The following is a 16,674-nucleotide window of genomic DNA, read 5'->3' on the forward strand; positions in this document are numbered from 1 at the left end:
AAGAGACCGTTGGTCAATCAATCTGCTCAAAATGGTCCAAAATTCAAAAAGCCAAACAATTCAAGTGGGCCTTCAAGAGGAACCTTTAACGGTGCTGGTAATGCAGAAGGAAAATGGTGCGATACATGTCGAAAAAAGCACTTTGGGAAATGTTATCAAAAAACGGGTGCTTGATTCAAATGCGGAAAAGTTGGTCACCGGATTAAGGACTGCCCAGATAACAAAGACAAAGGGACGGGACCCAGCAAACCAAAGGAAAACAAAACTAATGCTTGGGTGTATGCAATAACCCAGGAGGAAGCTGATAACACCAATGAAGTAGTGGCAGGTACTGTTTTATTCAATGAAATATCCGCATATGCTTTGTTTGATTGTGGTGCCACACACTCATTTGTGTCTAGAAGATTTGCTAAGAAGTTGAAACTTGAACACGAAACCCTTAGTGAACCGTTAAGAGTGGCAACACCTACTAGCAAAACAATTGAAACTCACAAGGTGTATCGAAACTGTAAACTTTGTATCTGTAAACAAATTTTTGAGGCAGAACTGATTCAACTCAATATGATTGAGTTTGACATCATTCTTGGAATGGACTGGTTAGCTAAACACCATGCCATTGTGGACCGCCAAAAGAAAAATGTTAGACTCCAGACTCCTACTAAAGAGGAGATCTTATATCACGGAAAATCCAGAGAACAAAAATCTCTATTATCTGTCTCACAAGCTTGGAAAGCTATAAAAGGAGGTGAAGAGATTTATCTGGCAGTGATCAATGAGGTCAAAGAAGAAGAAGTACCAAAGTTGGAAGATATTCCAATTGTTCAGAATTTTCCAGATGTTTTTCCCGAAGATTTACCGGGTGAGATACCTGATAGAGAAGTAGAATTTGAAATCAATTTGGTCCCTAGTGCTGCACCCATTTCAAAGGCACCATACCAAATGGCTCCAGCTGAACTAAAGGAGTTAAAGGAGCAACTGCAGGATTTACTGGACAAGAAGCAGATCCTCCCTAGTGCATCTCTGTGGGGAGACCCAATGTTATTCGTAAAGAAAAAGGACGGAATCATGAGATTATGCATAGAATATAGGGAGTCGAACAAGATCACCATAAAGAATAAGTACCCCCTCCCAAGAATAGATGATCTTTTCGATCAGCTAAAAGGAGCGAAAGTGTTCTCAAAGCTCGATCTAAGATCAGGTTATCATCATTTAAAGGTCAGAGCTGAGGATATACCTAAGACTGTTTTCATGACAAGATATGGACATTACGAATTTACGGTAATGTCTTTTGGTCTAACAAATGCTCCTGCAGCATTGATGGACCTGATGAATCGAGTGTTCAAACCATATCTCGACAAGTTTGTGGTTGTTTTCATAGATGATATCCTTGTTTACTCACAAAGTGAGGAAGAACACAGAGAACATTTGCGTCTCACGTTGCAAACACTTCGAGAAAAGGAACTATATGCCAAATTCAATAAGTGTGAATTTTTGATAAAAAGTGTGGCGTTCCTAGGCCATATAATTTTTTGAATTAGGGGTGTCAGTGGACCCTAAGAAAGTAGAGGCAATCAAAGATTGGCCACAACCAAGAACAGTGACTGAAGTAAGAAGTTTTCTAGGATTAACTGGCTACTATTTTAAATTTGTGGAAGGATTTTCTTCGATAGCCATTCCACTCACCAAACTTACTCAGAAAAATTCGAAATTCATTTGGAATGAAGCATGCGAAAGAAGTTTTGAAACCCTGAAGACAAAGCTTGCATCCACACCAGTACTAATTTTTCCCGAGGATGGTAAGAATTTCACTATATACAGTGACGCGTCAAAGGTAGGATTAGGGTGTGTACTTATGCAAGAGGGTCAGGTAATTGCTTATGCTTCATGACAACTAAAACCATATGAGCAGAATTATCCCACTTATGACTTGGAGTTAGCCGCAGTGGTATTTGCACTTAAAATCTGGAGGCACTACCTTTATGGACTGAAATGCGAAGTTTTTACTGATCACCAGAGCCTCAAGTACATTTTCACCCAAAAAGAATTAAACATGAGGCAAAGAAGGTGGATGGAACTTCTGAAAGATTATGATTTGGTAATCAATTATCATCCGGGTAAGGCGAATAAGGTGGCAGATGCATTGAGCCGGAGAAATTTTGGAAAAGTAAGCTTATCTTCACTATGAGCGCAACCAGGACTTCGAGAAATCATTAAATTGAAGCAGAGTCAAGACACCTCCATCCTTAAAATTAAAGAACAGATCCAAGAAGGAAAAGTTCCAGAATTTCAAATTGATGAAAATGATATCCTTCAGATGAAAGGACGGTTGTATATGCCCAATATCGGTGGGATTAGAGAAGAAGTAATGGTCAAGGCACATAAATCGAGATTTTCAGTACATCCAGGAAGCACCAAAATGTACAGAGACCTGAAAAATAATTACTGGTGGAACGGAATGAAGAAAGTTGTGGCTGTCTTTGTTTCCAAGTGCATAACCTGTCAACAAGTCAAGGCAGAACACCAGCGGCCTGGAAGACTTCTAAAACCGTTGGAAATACTGAAATGGAAGTGGGATATCATATCCATGGACTTTGTAGAAGGACTACCAAGATCAAGGCAAGGTCACGATGGAATCTAGGTAGTCATTGACAGATTGACCAAGTCTGCGCATTTCTTGCTGATGCGAATGACTTACAACCTGGATAAGCTAGCTACCTTGTATATGGACAACATAGTGAGACTACACGGAGTCCCAGTAAGTATATTATCGGACACAGACCTAAGATTTGTGTCAAGATTTTGGAAGAGTTTTCAAAAGGCTATGGGAACCAAAGTCACTCTCAGTACGGCCTATCATCCTCAGACTGATGGCCAAACCGAGAGAACAATTAAAACTCTCGAGGACATGCTGAGGGCATGTGCTCTGGATTTTCCTTGAAACTGGAGTGAAAAGTTACCCCTGATAGAATTCGCCTATAACAACAGCTATCACAATAGCATCGAGATGGCTCCGTATGAGGGTCTGTGTGGCCGAAAGTGTAGGTCACCCATATATTGGGACGAAGTAGGAGAAAAAGCTGTTGCTGGACCAGAGCTTGTTCAGTTAACCGTTGACAAAGTAACTATAATCAAAGAAAGACTCAAGGCAGCCCAAGATAGACAAAAGAGCTGGGCAGATTTGAAGAGAAGTTCGTTGGAATTGGAGATCGGTGAAAAGGCTTATGTCAAGGTCTCCCCTATGAAGGGAGTGGTGCGGTTAAGTAAATCCGAAAAGTTAAACCCAAGGTATGTGGGACCATTCGAGATTCTGGAGAAAGTGGGAACCTTAGCCTATGGACTGGCTTTACCACCTGAAATGTCTAGAATACATAACGTTTTCCACATCTCACAGATGAGGAAATATATTCCAGACCCGAGTCATGTTCATAAAATTACACCGCTGATGATTGAAGGAAACCTGAATGAAGAACTCAAATATGAAGAGGTCCCTATACAAATAGTAGACACGAAAGATCAAGTGTTGAGAAGTCGAACAATCCCTTATGTCAAAGTTCAGTGGTCAAATCATACTGAAAGGGAGGCCACTTAGGAACTTGTACAGAAAATGCGCTCACAATATCCTCATTTATTCAAAAGCTCGAGCTGATCCAAGTTTCGAGGACGAAACTTTCAATAAGGAGAGAAGGATGTGAGAACCCGGAAAATTCGATCCGAAGCAAATCATGTAAGAAAAACACAACTTGAAATTTAGCTTAATATAAGCTCAACAACTTTCATTCTAACTATAAACTTGAATATTAACTTAGATTTTCAGTAAATTTAACTCGAGAAAATAGCTTCAAAGCTCGGGGATTAGCTCAACAGGAGGCTGAGCTGCAAATAACCGCATCCATTGAAGAGTTGCCACGGGAGGAGTAAAACCCCAGCTCAAGGACTCGATCTTTCAGCTCAAAGAAGCTCAACTAAGCTTGTCCTAACAAGACCAAAAAGGAAGCTGAAGGAGGAGCTAAAGGTTTGGACAAATTAAGTATGCAAGAAATGACCTTTGAGTTAACCCATGAAGGAGCTGCGGGAGGAGCTAAGGGCTAGGACACCTTTATTATGCAGGAAGTGACCCTTGATTCTTGGCATGCCTTTTACCACATTTGCTCCACATTTATTGTTGCTTGGGCTCCAAGAGGGCGGCAATGGGCTAGGTGAAGGGGCAAACTTTGGCCTATAAATATGTGACTCCATGCATTGCAAACCCTTCCAAAAGCCAAGCAAGAAATTTCAGTTCCCCTCACCCTACTAGCATTCGGTCGAACTCAAGGATGGGAGAAGGAAGGATTTCTCGTGCAGTCCAGAGCTGCTACCCTGTGACGAAGTGCTGCTCGATCAAAGACAGCATTTGTCGAGGTTACGTCGAAGTGCTGCTCGATTTTCAAGAGGAAACTCCGTACAAAAATCTGCAAATTCGGTAAGTGGGCTTTTGTTATGTACTTCATTTGTATATTTAAAACTTTGCATATAAATGATATGACATGCTTGATTGTGTGTCCATTCTTTCGAAAATCTCAGTCTGTTATTTTTAAAATTTTCAATCGATTATGTGTTTCTTCTATATTTCGAAATCATTTGATTCCGCTGCATTCGTCTGAAAGTCTAAAAGTTCTATCTGATAAGTTCTGTCTAATAAGTCTGAACTCTGTGTCGCACTGTTACGATTCGAACGTGAAATGGGACGAGAATTGTGATTCTGTCTGGCCCCCATTGGTGGGTATAAAACCATGTTCTGTTCGGGCCCCCCATTGGTGGGTATAAAACCATGTTCTGGCCTCATCCCTTAGAGGACTAACATATTGGGGACAATTTGACCATGGAAATGAGATGAGTAACAGTGTCGTGTCTGTCTTTGAATTGTTCTGAAATGATCTGATTTGCTTCTGAATTGTTCTGAATCATCTGTTAACTTCTGTCTCATATTCGATTCGTTTCTGTAATTTAAAAGTAATAAGTTTGAAAGTTTGTTAAAGAAATGTTTTAAAGTTTAAGTTGTATATGTATCTTTGGAAATCGATCGACCCCCACTTGCTGAGTGTTTCCCAAAACACTCACCCCTTACAAATTTCAGATAAAAACGAGGAACAAATGAATGAGGAAGAGCAAGATGCCTTTTGGGGATGGTGAATCAAGGATCGAGATCAAGATTTAGGAATTTTGTTTTCCCTTGTTTCAGTTTCAGAAAAACTCTGATGTAATGCTTATTCCATTGTCATTGTAAAAGACAATATTATTTTATGAAAAAGACTGGTTTGTTTTGATACGAGGCTTAATTGTTTTCAACTAATTAAACAATGCCGGATGTCACCGACGTTTTGGACACGGGGCGTGATAGATTACATGTGACGAAAGTATAAAACTTGTTATTATGACTTAAAAATTTCGAAGATCAAAATTTTCCACTGATTCATTTTTTCTAGCTACTTATTTTAGAACTCCTTCATTAAATTAGGTTTTTGCACTCTCCTCAAAAAATTAGTAGCTAAGCTAACTTCCAAAACTTCCAAAAATTTAATCCACTTATAAATTACTTTATAAGTTATGCGTCTGAACTCCATCAAATTCAACTCGTCTGAACTCCATCAAACTTAATCATCAAATTCAACTCATTAAATTTGACTATCTCAATGTAAAATATAATTCAATATTTGTGTGACCTTAAATGGTTCAAAGATACAACTAGCTGTGGGATCACAATTCAAGTTATTTGAGACAACATTTATATATTATACGTGCTTACCTTTGTTGCATCATTTTGTGCATCTACCCTTTGATCACAAGAACGTCAACACTCAGTTCTGATTGCACTCATCAAATCATGGTAAGATGTCTAGTAGCATCGCCCCACGATCCTCTAAGTATCACTGATAGTTCTTGCAAAAACCAGTAGATTATGGTTTGCGTAAAGTAATATCCCTTCAATACATATATCCTAATCGAATTTGCAACGATTAGTATATCGACAATTGCATATGAATTTGATAAAGATGTGATGTGTAGAGCCCAAAATCAGTACACGTAAAACTCATGCATTTATTTAAATTGTTATATTATTTAATTAAGTTTAAAATGATTTTAACGATGCGTTATTTATGAATTTACATTATTTTAAATTATTTATGTTTATGTGATGCACGTTAAAATGCTTTCTTGAGTTTCATATTTCATGCGATTATTCGATGCAGGATCGAGGAAAAGAGACCGGACGATTTGGGCGATTTGTAAAATGTGGTATTTTATTTCAAGTTAAGAAGGTGACATTTTAAAATGATTTATTATATTTTTAGCATTTTTAAAGCTTAATTTATTCATTTGGTGATTTTAAGATTTTAAAACTTTTAAAGGTTTAACACTTGTACATTTTATTTTAAATTAGGGGATTTTGTATAGTTAGTGGGGTTAACATTTTAATTAGCATTTTAATTGTGTAATTAAGCAATTTTATTCTCTCTAATTATCTAAAACTCACGCACACACACATGCGCGCGTTATACTCACACTGTCACGCCCCGAGCCCGCGCCCGCGCCTTGCGTCACTGCACACAATGGGCCCCTTTAACAACTACTTCGCATTCGTCTCGCTTTACGAAAATGATTAACCCAAGTTGTTATAGAAGTCCATTGTAAGCCATTATAAACTCATTTTAAATCTTTAATTTTTAAGATGTGGGACAAGGGTATCACAATCACCCCTCTTTCAGAATGCGACGTCCTCGCCGCGGGCTGAGCTCTCGATCCTCCAGCGCCGAGAATCTAGAGGTGGCTCCCACAGGTTCAAGAGATGGCTCCCGTCATGTAGCACTTTGCCCCGCAGGTTCAAGAGGTGGCTCCCATACACGTAGCACTTTGCCCTGCATGGCACTTATTTCTTGATGTTCCATGCCGGTGATTGGCTCCGATACCATTCTATCACTCCCCGAGCCTGGGCCCACGCCTTGCGTGATTGCAAACAATGGGCCCCTATAGCAACTACTTCGTATTCGTCCTCGCTTTACGAAAATGATTAACCCAAGTTGCTATAGAAGTCCATTGTAAGTCATTATAAACTCATTTTAAATATTTAATTTTTAAGATGTGATACAAGGGTATCACACACACACACATTTAATTAGCTCTCATTTCATTTTTTTTAAGAAAAACCTAGGGTTCTTAGTGCTTTCAGTAGCAGCCACCCTTTCCTTGTCAAAGTTCTGTAGATTCAAGTTGATTTTCTTCAAGAAAATCGTGCCACGTTCGTCCCGGATCGACCCTCACATTTTTCCCGCTTTGGTATCGTCGTTTCAAGAGTTTTAAAGACAAAAGCATGTATATTCATTTGTTCTTGCATCGATCTTGTCATAATATATGTTGTGATGTTTATTATGTGTACAAATTCATGTATGATGTGCAAAGTTTGAGCAAAAATTGATTGGATTGAATTTGAAACGATTTTTAGATCTCAAAACCGAATGTTGTTGTCATTTTGGGTACGGTTCATTTTTGGTTGATATTATCGAAAAGTTTTTAACATATAAAACGTAGTACTATTTGAAACCTTAGATTTGACAGTAAATGCATAATTTTTGGACAAGAAATGAGTGAGTGATGATCGTTTTTGTGGGACTGCTCAAACTGCGATTTTATAAAAATGTGTTCTTGACATATTCTTGAGAATTTTTTGTTGCAGGCTTCGTTGGGGATCTCCGGGTGATAGCTGCTGCGTTTAAGTATTTTGGGTATGATTTTTGAGAGATTTTTGGTGCTTCGTTTCGTGTCGATAGGCACTTTGTTGCATTAGAAGTCGTAGGAAGCTTTTTGGTGTCAAAATGTCGTTTGCACGGGTGGTTTTGCGTTGTATGATTTGTGTCATTGTTTTGGGGTTTCATGTGAGTTTGAATCATTGCCATAGCATCCTCGGTTGAGTCTCGTTGCATCGGTTGGAATCGATAGGGCCTGGCTTAGAGTTTGCATCCAATTTGAGCTTTTGGGGTCGAGTGGGCGCAGAACTAGCGCCGCAGCGCTCCTTGAAGAGCGTCGCAGCGCCCGGCATTCGCATGCTGGAGTGCTGTGGCGCTGCCTGGAGGCGCCGCAGTGCTAGGGCTACGGCCCTTCTAGAACCTAGGCTCTAGGCAACGCAGCAAGGCCCAGGACCTAAGCGCTTGAACATGATTTCTAAACCACTATTTTATGCTCATGTCTTATATGTTTTGAGAAATGTTCACACAACATTTTAGGAGTTGTTTCGGGGGTTGATGTCATGGTTTAGTACGATGATCAAATGAGGTCAAGTCCCAAGTGTTTTAGAACGTCATAAGTAATTTGTCATTTCGGGTGGTGAGCATAACTCTTACATTTAAGTTATGAAAATTAAGTGCTTGAAAATGCATTAGTATGTGCAGCAGTAGCCCGGGCTAGATCCAACGAATCCCTCAACGCCATGTAAGTATGTTCGACGTGCAAAAGAAAATATTTTATGTTTTCGAATTATGCTAAATGTCTTGTGAATAAATATGAACGTGTTTCGAAGTCGGTGAACGTGCCGAAGACCTCTCCACCTCGTTAAAGCATAATCGGTAGATCAGGATTGGAAAGCGGTAAAGCATGACCAGGGACCAATCCACCCAATAAATCATGATCGGGGATCTCATGTATGCAGTAGTGGATATCTCTACCAGCCCAGTACTGTGGTTTAGTCTGATCAGGCGCATTTATGTATGGGTCACTTGCTTTCAAACATATCTCTACGAAAAAATGATGATGTTCTGATGTCCAAGTATGTATGATACAAGCATGTATACGAAAAATTTTATGTTATGATGGCACGACTATGTTTATGCAAGCACGTTCAAGCTTCAAGTATGTACGCTCTACTTTTAAATGCATGTGGTTTTATTATGTATTATTTGTATTTCCAGTTTATACGTGTTGAATCTTTAGACTCACTATACTTGATCGATGCAGGTGAGGACGAGTATGAAGAGACGAGGGGTGGGGACCAATGAGCCAGCTTGGTCTGCACAGGAGGCTAAACCCGAGAACCGCCTATGTTTTAAGAACTTTAAGCATGTTTCAATACTCTGTTTATTTTCTTGAGATTGTTTAAGACGTTTTAAACGATTACTTTCCGCAAACTTTGTTGGCGATTGTTTTTATTTCAAATATTTTGAAAGAGAAGATTATTCTTATCGCAATTTGAAAGTTAATTATTTATTTAAGAAAATTTTTATTTTTCACAAATTTTAAATAGTTTAAAAGTGTGGTACATTACATGATGTATCTTTGAGTAATCATAGTAGCATCAAGTGTGCAACTAGGAAAAATCTTTTCCCTGAAGCACAACTCATACACTGATCAGATATTGCTTATACTATTAACTCATAGATCACGTAGGATATCTATATCCTAGGTGTTTGGACAGCGAATTCTCGCACCCAAGACGCAACAGAAGTTTAAAATTTTTGTTGGGCGTCGGGTGTTTAAAACCATTAATAGGGTGTTTAAATAATTATACCTTTGTATTCTTAATGCTGGACTCCAAACTATTCCGGTTTGAGGCAGATATAGTCTTTCTTGTAATTCTCTACTAACGTCTCTTCAATTTTGATCGCCCACGATCAGAAAACTTTTTCCTCGCTTGGATTGCACTAGAAATCACAAACGATTTGTGCGTTGAGACTGTAGCATCCGAATTTCCAAAATCCGGAGGCGGTGCAACGGCGTCGGCGCGGCGATAGAAGAAACCAGTTGGCCGAAATTTATTTTCCCAAAATTTTTGAATCTCGGCCGAGAGCTTTATCATGGAAATTTTTAATTGATTCACAATCATCATTATCCAAGCTAATTAAGTCATCAATTAAAAATAAATCACACGACTTCATTTTGCTTACAACTCATCTTGGCCGTGAGTTTTTCTATTAAGGAAGGAGAATTTTTGTTTGCTTTGTGTTAAAAAATTAGGGTTGATTATTAAGAGTCCTAGTGGTGTATATATAGAGTGAGACTCCTAATCCAATTAAGAATCCCTCTCTCACAAAGATTCTAATAACTTCATTATATTAAAACTCTCATATAATTAATATATAATTTATTTATTAAATTTTAATAATACATGATATAATAATATCAAATACACATATTTTATATCACCATATAAAATATATATATGTACATTAATTAAATTAAATAAACATTATTTAATTTATAAATTAACTCATTAATTAATTTAATTCTAGACTTCTCTAGAACATATATGAGAATTTGTGCATGTTAGTAGTCACCACTACTAGCACAATCATTTAATTAGTGAATTTCAAATTTACAAATAAATGAATCCGAACTCATTATAATCCCGATCGACGATTCAAAAGCGCCGATGTACCAAGGATACAAATCTTGTTCATATAATGAAAATTAAAAATTTCGAAGATCAAAATTTTCATTTACCAAATTTGGCAGCTACCAGTTTCAGTGAACTCCTTCACAAAACAGGCAGTTCCACTCTCCTACATTATTTAGAAATCATGTCAACTTCCATTTCTTCCATCCATTGGAATCAGCTCATAAACTCCTTTATAAGCTTCCTGTTTGATCTCCATCAAACTATAGTCGTCAAATTCCAACTCCTTGAAATTTGACTATCTCAACGGGAACACAGAATCCGATACTTGTGTGTCCCTCAATGGTTCAGGGATACAGCTAGCCATGGGTTCACATATCCATGTGATTCAGAATAACATTTATTCTTATTCGAGCTTACCCTAGTTAACCCCATTCTTTTCATCAACTCTTTGATCAAGAATGTCAGAACTCATTTCTGATTGCACCCATCGGATCATGGTAAGAGCGTCTAGTAGCATCGTCCCATGCTCCTCTAGGTATCACTGATAGTGCCTGCAAGAACCTTTAGTCATGGTTAGCGTACAATACGGTTCCTTCAACACATATATCCCGATCGAATCTACAACCATTGGTATATCGAGAGTTGCATATGAATTCGATAACGATGCGATTTATCTTTGAGTACTAATAGTGACATGGTATGTGTAACTAGGAAAACACCTTTCCCTAAAGCACATTTCTTGCTCTGGCCAGAGACTCCTTGCACTATTAACTAGTCAGATCACATAGGATATCTTCACCCGACCACAATGCATTTGCTCATACGTATTTCGAAACTACACCCAACCTCGCCACCTGATGACCCTCAATGGAGTCGGTAAACGGAACAAAGTACAAGCTAGTACGTATAGGCTCTACATTGTCCCGGGTCAAAGGACTAATGGTGTAAAACCATAACTGCGGACTATTTTAATCGATAAGTGGGAACCACTTGGATATTCTGAAGGAGGTTTTTTTAGTGCATCATCATATGATCACTCATCTGTGTGAATGGACATCTCCATGCCCTTGCCAATGAAACATGGCGTTTACACGACAAATGCTAGTCTCAAGCTCGGGCGACCTTTATCCTTGTTTTAGGCAGCTGAATCGACTAGGAACATGTTTAGAATATACGATACACTCCTAATGAGTTGTCCTTGGTCAAAGATCTAATGTTGTACAACCATAACCGCTCACTTAATCCTCCCGATAACCACTTGAAAAGTCCGAAGGAAGGTTATTCGGTAACTCATCCCATGAGCGCCTATCTAAATGATCGGTTATCTCAATGCTTATATCAATGAAATATGGCGTTAACATCACAAATGCTAGCCTTGAGTTTAAGCGACCTTTATCCTTATTTTAGGCGGCTGAATGGACTAAACGAGTTTTGAATATATATTCCACTTTTAATGAATTTCATGATCAACATGATTTTCAGATCTCATGCTACTGTAGTATATTCAAAGGCTTTATCTATACAGCTTGCATAAATATACATATAAAATAAATGTCATAATTAGATAAAACCTTAAAATATAATTAAAATAAATTTTTTTATACATAAAATTCAATAAAAATCAAGTCACAAGTTAACTTATTAGATACATACTTTAACAAATACATTCAAACATCACAACAAGTAAACACAAGCATATAATCATAACCATTAATCTGCACAGGCTTTTAAATGTTTGAGGAACTTGTCCTCTAATTAAGTGAGTACGATAGATTAATAGGAAAATTATGAATAATAGAGCAAATGCCTTGTTGACGTGAATAGTAGATCAACCAATGTATTAAATAGTCAAAAGGGAAAAATAAACCAAATAATTCAATCAAATCTTATTTCATGAATTATTGTTACTTACGAACGCTTTTAAAAGTCCGAAAATTTTATAAACATAGAAGAATAAGAAAAATAAAGCTAGAAAATATGATTTTTCTTGCGTATCAGTATGCTTCAATTATCCTACACATCTCCTCAACGGGACAAATGGATAAAAGAAATCTTGATTTTGTCAAGTGAACAAAAAATCCAAAAAAATAAGAATTTTAAATGAAGTTGAATAGTCGCATTTTTAATCCTCTCTTTGATACAATTTGTTTTTGTTTGTATGATAGTGATATTTTGTAGCAATTCCCACAATTTTTTTCTTAGCGATCGTTGATTGGTTTCGATAGGATCATCTCTCGTGTTCATTTTCTGAATCTACCATGCTGTTATGTCTCGAATACTCGAACTCGGAACCATGGTCTGAATTCCCACATATATGTCGCCCCATCACATCATTATGCTGCTTTGGGCTAAAAATGTATCCATCTTCGGAACTGACGCTGCTGCTGCTTGAAGGAGAACCGATTGATTTCACGCAGCTTTCTTGCCTCGTATTCGAGGTCAGGCTTTTACCAATTCTTTGGTTTATACTTACATTATGTTCATGGGGCATTTCAGCCGAAGATTCTTCATCGCTGCTAGAACCAAAATCAGAATGATCATGAGGTTCTTGAACGTCGCTCTGCCTCGGATTGGGATTGGGAGGAATACAATCTTCTGGTAAACTGCTATCACACCTCATGCCGAATCCGAGGCTATCATCTCGCGAGTAAATACTGCTGTTTCGGCTATTTCTGCTACTTCTGTTGGATCTTGAACTCCGTTTGCATGAATCTTTGTGTTTACGTTTCGATTTGCTCTTTGAATCCTCTTCATCCGAGCTTGTTGAACTTTTGTGTTCTTTAGGTCTTCATCATCCTCATCGCTATCTGAACTATCATTTCTTTTGTTGAAAAACACGTTTGTGTGGTTAAAAGAATAACTAACTCCATGTTGGCTAGGAGTTTCCACTCTTGATGATAGTATAGACATAAGACGAGCAAGGACTGGCGTTTCAGGAGGAGCTGTTGCAAGGAAACTAAGTGCGGCCACGACATCTGTGATCAAGGGACGGACTGATGGTTCATCGTGCAAGCACATTGATGCGATTCCCACTGCTTGGTTTACGCTTGTAATTGGAAATTCCTTTTTAAGTAGCGGATCCGCCATTTTGGGGAACATTTTCGGGTCTCGAAAAATCGGTTGTGCCTATTTGAATGTATAAATCTTGCCAAGTCAGATAATTACTGTACATCTCAAAATCTAAGCCAAGTTTTCAAATGTATAGGAGTGATCATACTCACCCAACTAACTATATTTTGCTCGTCTGTTGGGCGATTCGTGTCTAAGGCTTTTCGCCCTGTGATGAGCTCAAGCAAAATGACCCCAAAACTGTACACATCTGACTTGGATGTCAGCTCACCATGCCTTTCATATTCGGGTGCACAATAGCCATATGTTGCCATGACTCTAGGCGATACATGCATCTTATTGCCACTCTGCATGAGCTTTGCAAGCCCATATTCCGACAGCCTGGGATTGTTCATCTCATCAAGCAAGATAATTGAAGCTTTCAAGTCTCGGTATATGATAGGAGGATTGGCCTTTTCGTGCAAGTACTCGAGCCCTTGAGCGATCCCCAACGCTATTTTCATCCTTGTAGACCAATTGAATGGCTTTTTATTAGGTGGAAGATCTGCAAAACTCAAACAAAACCCATTCGATGTTAGCAACACAGATGACATAGTTATAAGACGTGTAACACAACGTGTAAATAAAAGACCAATGCGGTCAAGAATGAATTAAAACGAGTGCACATTACCAAATAGAAAGTTTTTCAGAGATCCTGCGGGCATGTATTCATACACTAAAAGCCGTTGTTCTCCATCTGCGCAATATCCTATCAAACTGACCAGATTCGGGTGTTGAAGCAGACTCAACATCAAAACTTCAACTTGGAACTCCTTGCTCCCTAGTGTTCCACTCCTGTATAGTTGCCTTAGAGCCACAACCTGGTGAAAGAAGGACAAAAAGTTGACATTCTTCATGAAAATTAGCTATACTTGCAAGAAATGCAAGTCATGTTGATATGTATATGCACAGTGTACCTGTCCACTTGATTGAAGTGTGGCTCTAAATATTCTTCCAAATCCACCCTCACCTAACAAACATTCCTGTCGAAAGTTCTTTGTCGCGATAGCAAGTTCGCGAAAAGTGAAAGTTTTTGCAGTGTTGTCTCCATTTTCTGTTGGTGTAGCATCTGGTTTATTACCGGTTTCGACCGATGGAGCTTGCATACTACTATGCACTGTAAAGAGAAAACATCTATGTATCATTAGAAACTATAAATTCTTGATTGTATTTTCTTCATTTTCCTTAATTTATGCTCAAAACTCTTGGAACACGCAAGAGAGTTGCTAATCTAATGGTTTTTATGTGAAAAGGGACAAAGTTTTAAATTTTATGTGGTCAAAGTTCAATTTTTTGCATATTAGTTTTTTATGTTAAAACATAGGCAGATTTGAATTTTTTTTGCCCTGTAAATGATAAAGGGTTTGGAGTTTCTCATACATGACATTTCCAAATTTGATGAAAATATTGTCAACACATTTGATACTCACTGAATTTTGATCTCCTTTAAATTTAATATTTGTATGTTATGAAATGAGTCTCCAAACTATAGCATACTCCAATGTTTCAAAATTTTAATTTGAAACTTCAGGTAATAAAAATTTGAATGAGAACAAGAAATAAATAGCTAGAAGAAAAATTAGCATTTAAGAATAATCAACTTTGTTATGTGATTTATTGGATATTTATTTTTGTAATTAATTAGATAATCGAAAGCAGATGATCTTGAATATTATTCGATATTCAGAAAGCTTAAAAACATTGAAGAAACAAAAAAATCCAATTCATCCCTAAAAATTAACACATGATCATGTAATATAATGATTTGAAAGGAATATGATTAATTAAACTTACCATGAGGAGGTGATAAATGAGTAGTGACATTTTTCGCTTGAGGTACTGGCAAATTATCCTCTGCATGGCTTTCTTCATTAGTTCGGAAACATGGGAAGCAACTGCAACTCATTTCTTCACCCTTAATATATGGTAATTCTTCCCCAAAACCAAACTAAACGAATATAAAATATAAACAAATTAAAAAAAGAAAAAATACAAATATATGGCCCCAACCCTCCGCGTTGAATATAACGTACAAATTACTTACAATTTCCTTGTTTCTTTGGACCTCAAAATGTGGCAAAAACAAAGCAAATGAATCGACGAAAATGATGCGAAAATCTTACAAAAATGTCCTTATTTATTTAATAATCCCAATCCCAGAAAGCTATTTAAGAAGAGGGCTAATTCATTGGTGAAGGGGTAAAGCATGCATGGGGAATGAATATGGTGAATGGGAGCTAGGGGTCCTCCAAAAAAATGAAGGACCCTTAGAATGGAAACGAAAATGAGAATTGTGAATAACTTGATCAACAGAATTAAAAAAATAATAACGTTTTTTGGAGAAGAAGAGAGAAAATGGGAATTGTCAATAACTTGATCAACAGAATTAAAAAAATTAATAACGTTTTTTGGAGAAGAAGAGAGAAAATGGGCGTGTTTGTTTATGGACATGCATTTGGATGGAAAACTGATTTTTTTTTTTTTTAATTTGGTCATTCATGCCGAGAAAGAAGGGGGGCATAATGCCATAATGGACATATGTTTTTAAGGTAGTTTCTTGCCTTTGTTCTTCGTAAGAAACTATTCATTAGGTCAAAATTGGATATACTAGTTTACGATGCAAACTACATACCATATTAATATTAGAGCAAAAACTGCAATTTTTGTCTTGTAAATTTGTTTCATTGTAATTTTAGTTATATATATTATCAAATTTAAGATTTGATCATATATATATTTATTTTGGCAATTTTAGTTATTTTTATCGAAAGTGTTGATGTGGCGTTGTATTCCTGCATATATTAGTACTATATCAGTGTCACATCCATGTTACATCGGTGTCATACCAGCTCCGCGGGAAAATGACTAAAATTTCAACAACCAAAAAAAAAACACAAATGAAGGACTAAAACTGAAACTTGACAATACAAAAAACTAAAATCGCAAATAGACAAATATGCCTGACCAAATTTAAAATTTTCATATCACATTGTCTATACATATTTAAGAATAAAAGGTTACCCTTAATTTTAAGGTACCGAACATACAGTTCATGAAGATTGAGGTTTAGGGTAATTCAGAACTAATTCGACTCACCAATGATTCATTTTCTATCTCAATTCGAGCATTTTATAGTTCAATTTGATATTCAAAATATGATTTTGAATGGATATTTCCGTTTTTGAGACCATGTTTTCCTGTAGCTT

General features: G+C 37.2%; 1 protein-coding gene across 2 annotated transcripts; it reads right to left on the minus strand.

Annotated features, from left to right (window-relative positions):
- Nucleotides 1–12,737: 12,737 nt before the first annotated feature.
- Nucleotides 12,738–15,783, minus strand: LOC140976758 (probable serine/threonine-protein kinase PBL25). 2 transcript variants are annotated; one of them, XM_073441059.1, is made up of 6 exons: nt 15,513–15,783; nt 15,263–15,416; nt 14,386–14,585; nt 14,100–14,289; nt 13,582–13,973; nt 12,738–13,486 (listed from the first exon to the last, which is right to left on the minus strand). In XM_073441059.1, the coding sequence occupies exons 2-6, from the start codon at nt 15,372–15,374 to the stop codon at nt 12,977–12,979; spliced, it is 1,404 nt and encodes a 467-aa protein (XP_073297160.1). In that variant the 5' UTR covers nt 15,375–15,416; nt 15,513–15,783; the 3' UTR covers nt 12,738–12,976. The 2 variants fall into 2 exon arrangements, with proteins under 2 accessions (XP_073297160.1, XP_073297159.1); XM_073441058.1 differs by having other exon boundaries at nt 15,263–15,782.
- Between the last annotated feature and the right edge of the window lie 891 nt (nt 15,784–16,674).

The sequence above is a fragment of the Primulina huaijiensis genome, chromosome 5 (genome assembly GCF_012295235.1).
Source record: "Primulina huaijiensis isolate GDHJ02 chromosome 5, ASM1229523v2, whole genome shotgun sequence".
Taxonomy (NCBI): Eukaryota; Viridiplantae; Streptophyta; class Magnoliopsida; order Lamiales; family Gesneriaceae; genus Primulina; species Primulina huaijiensis.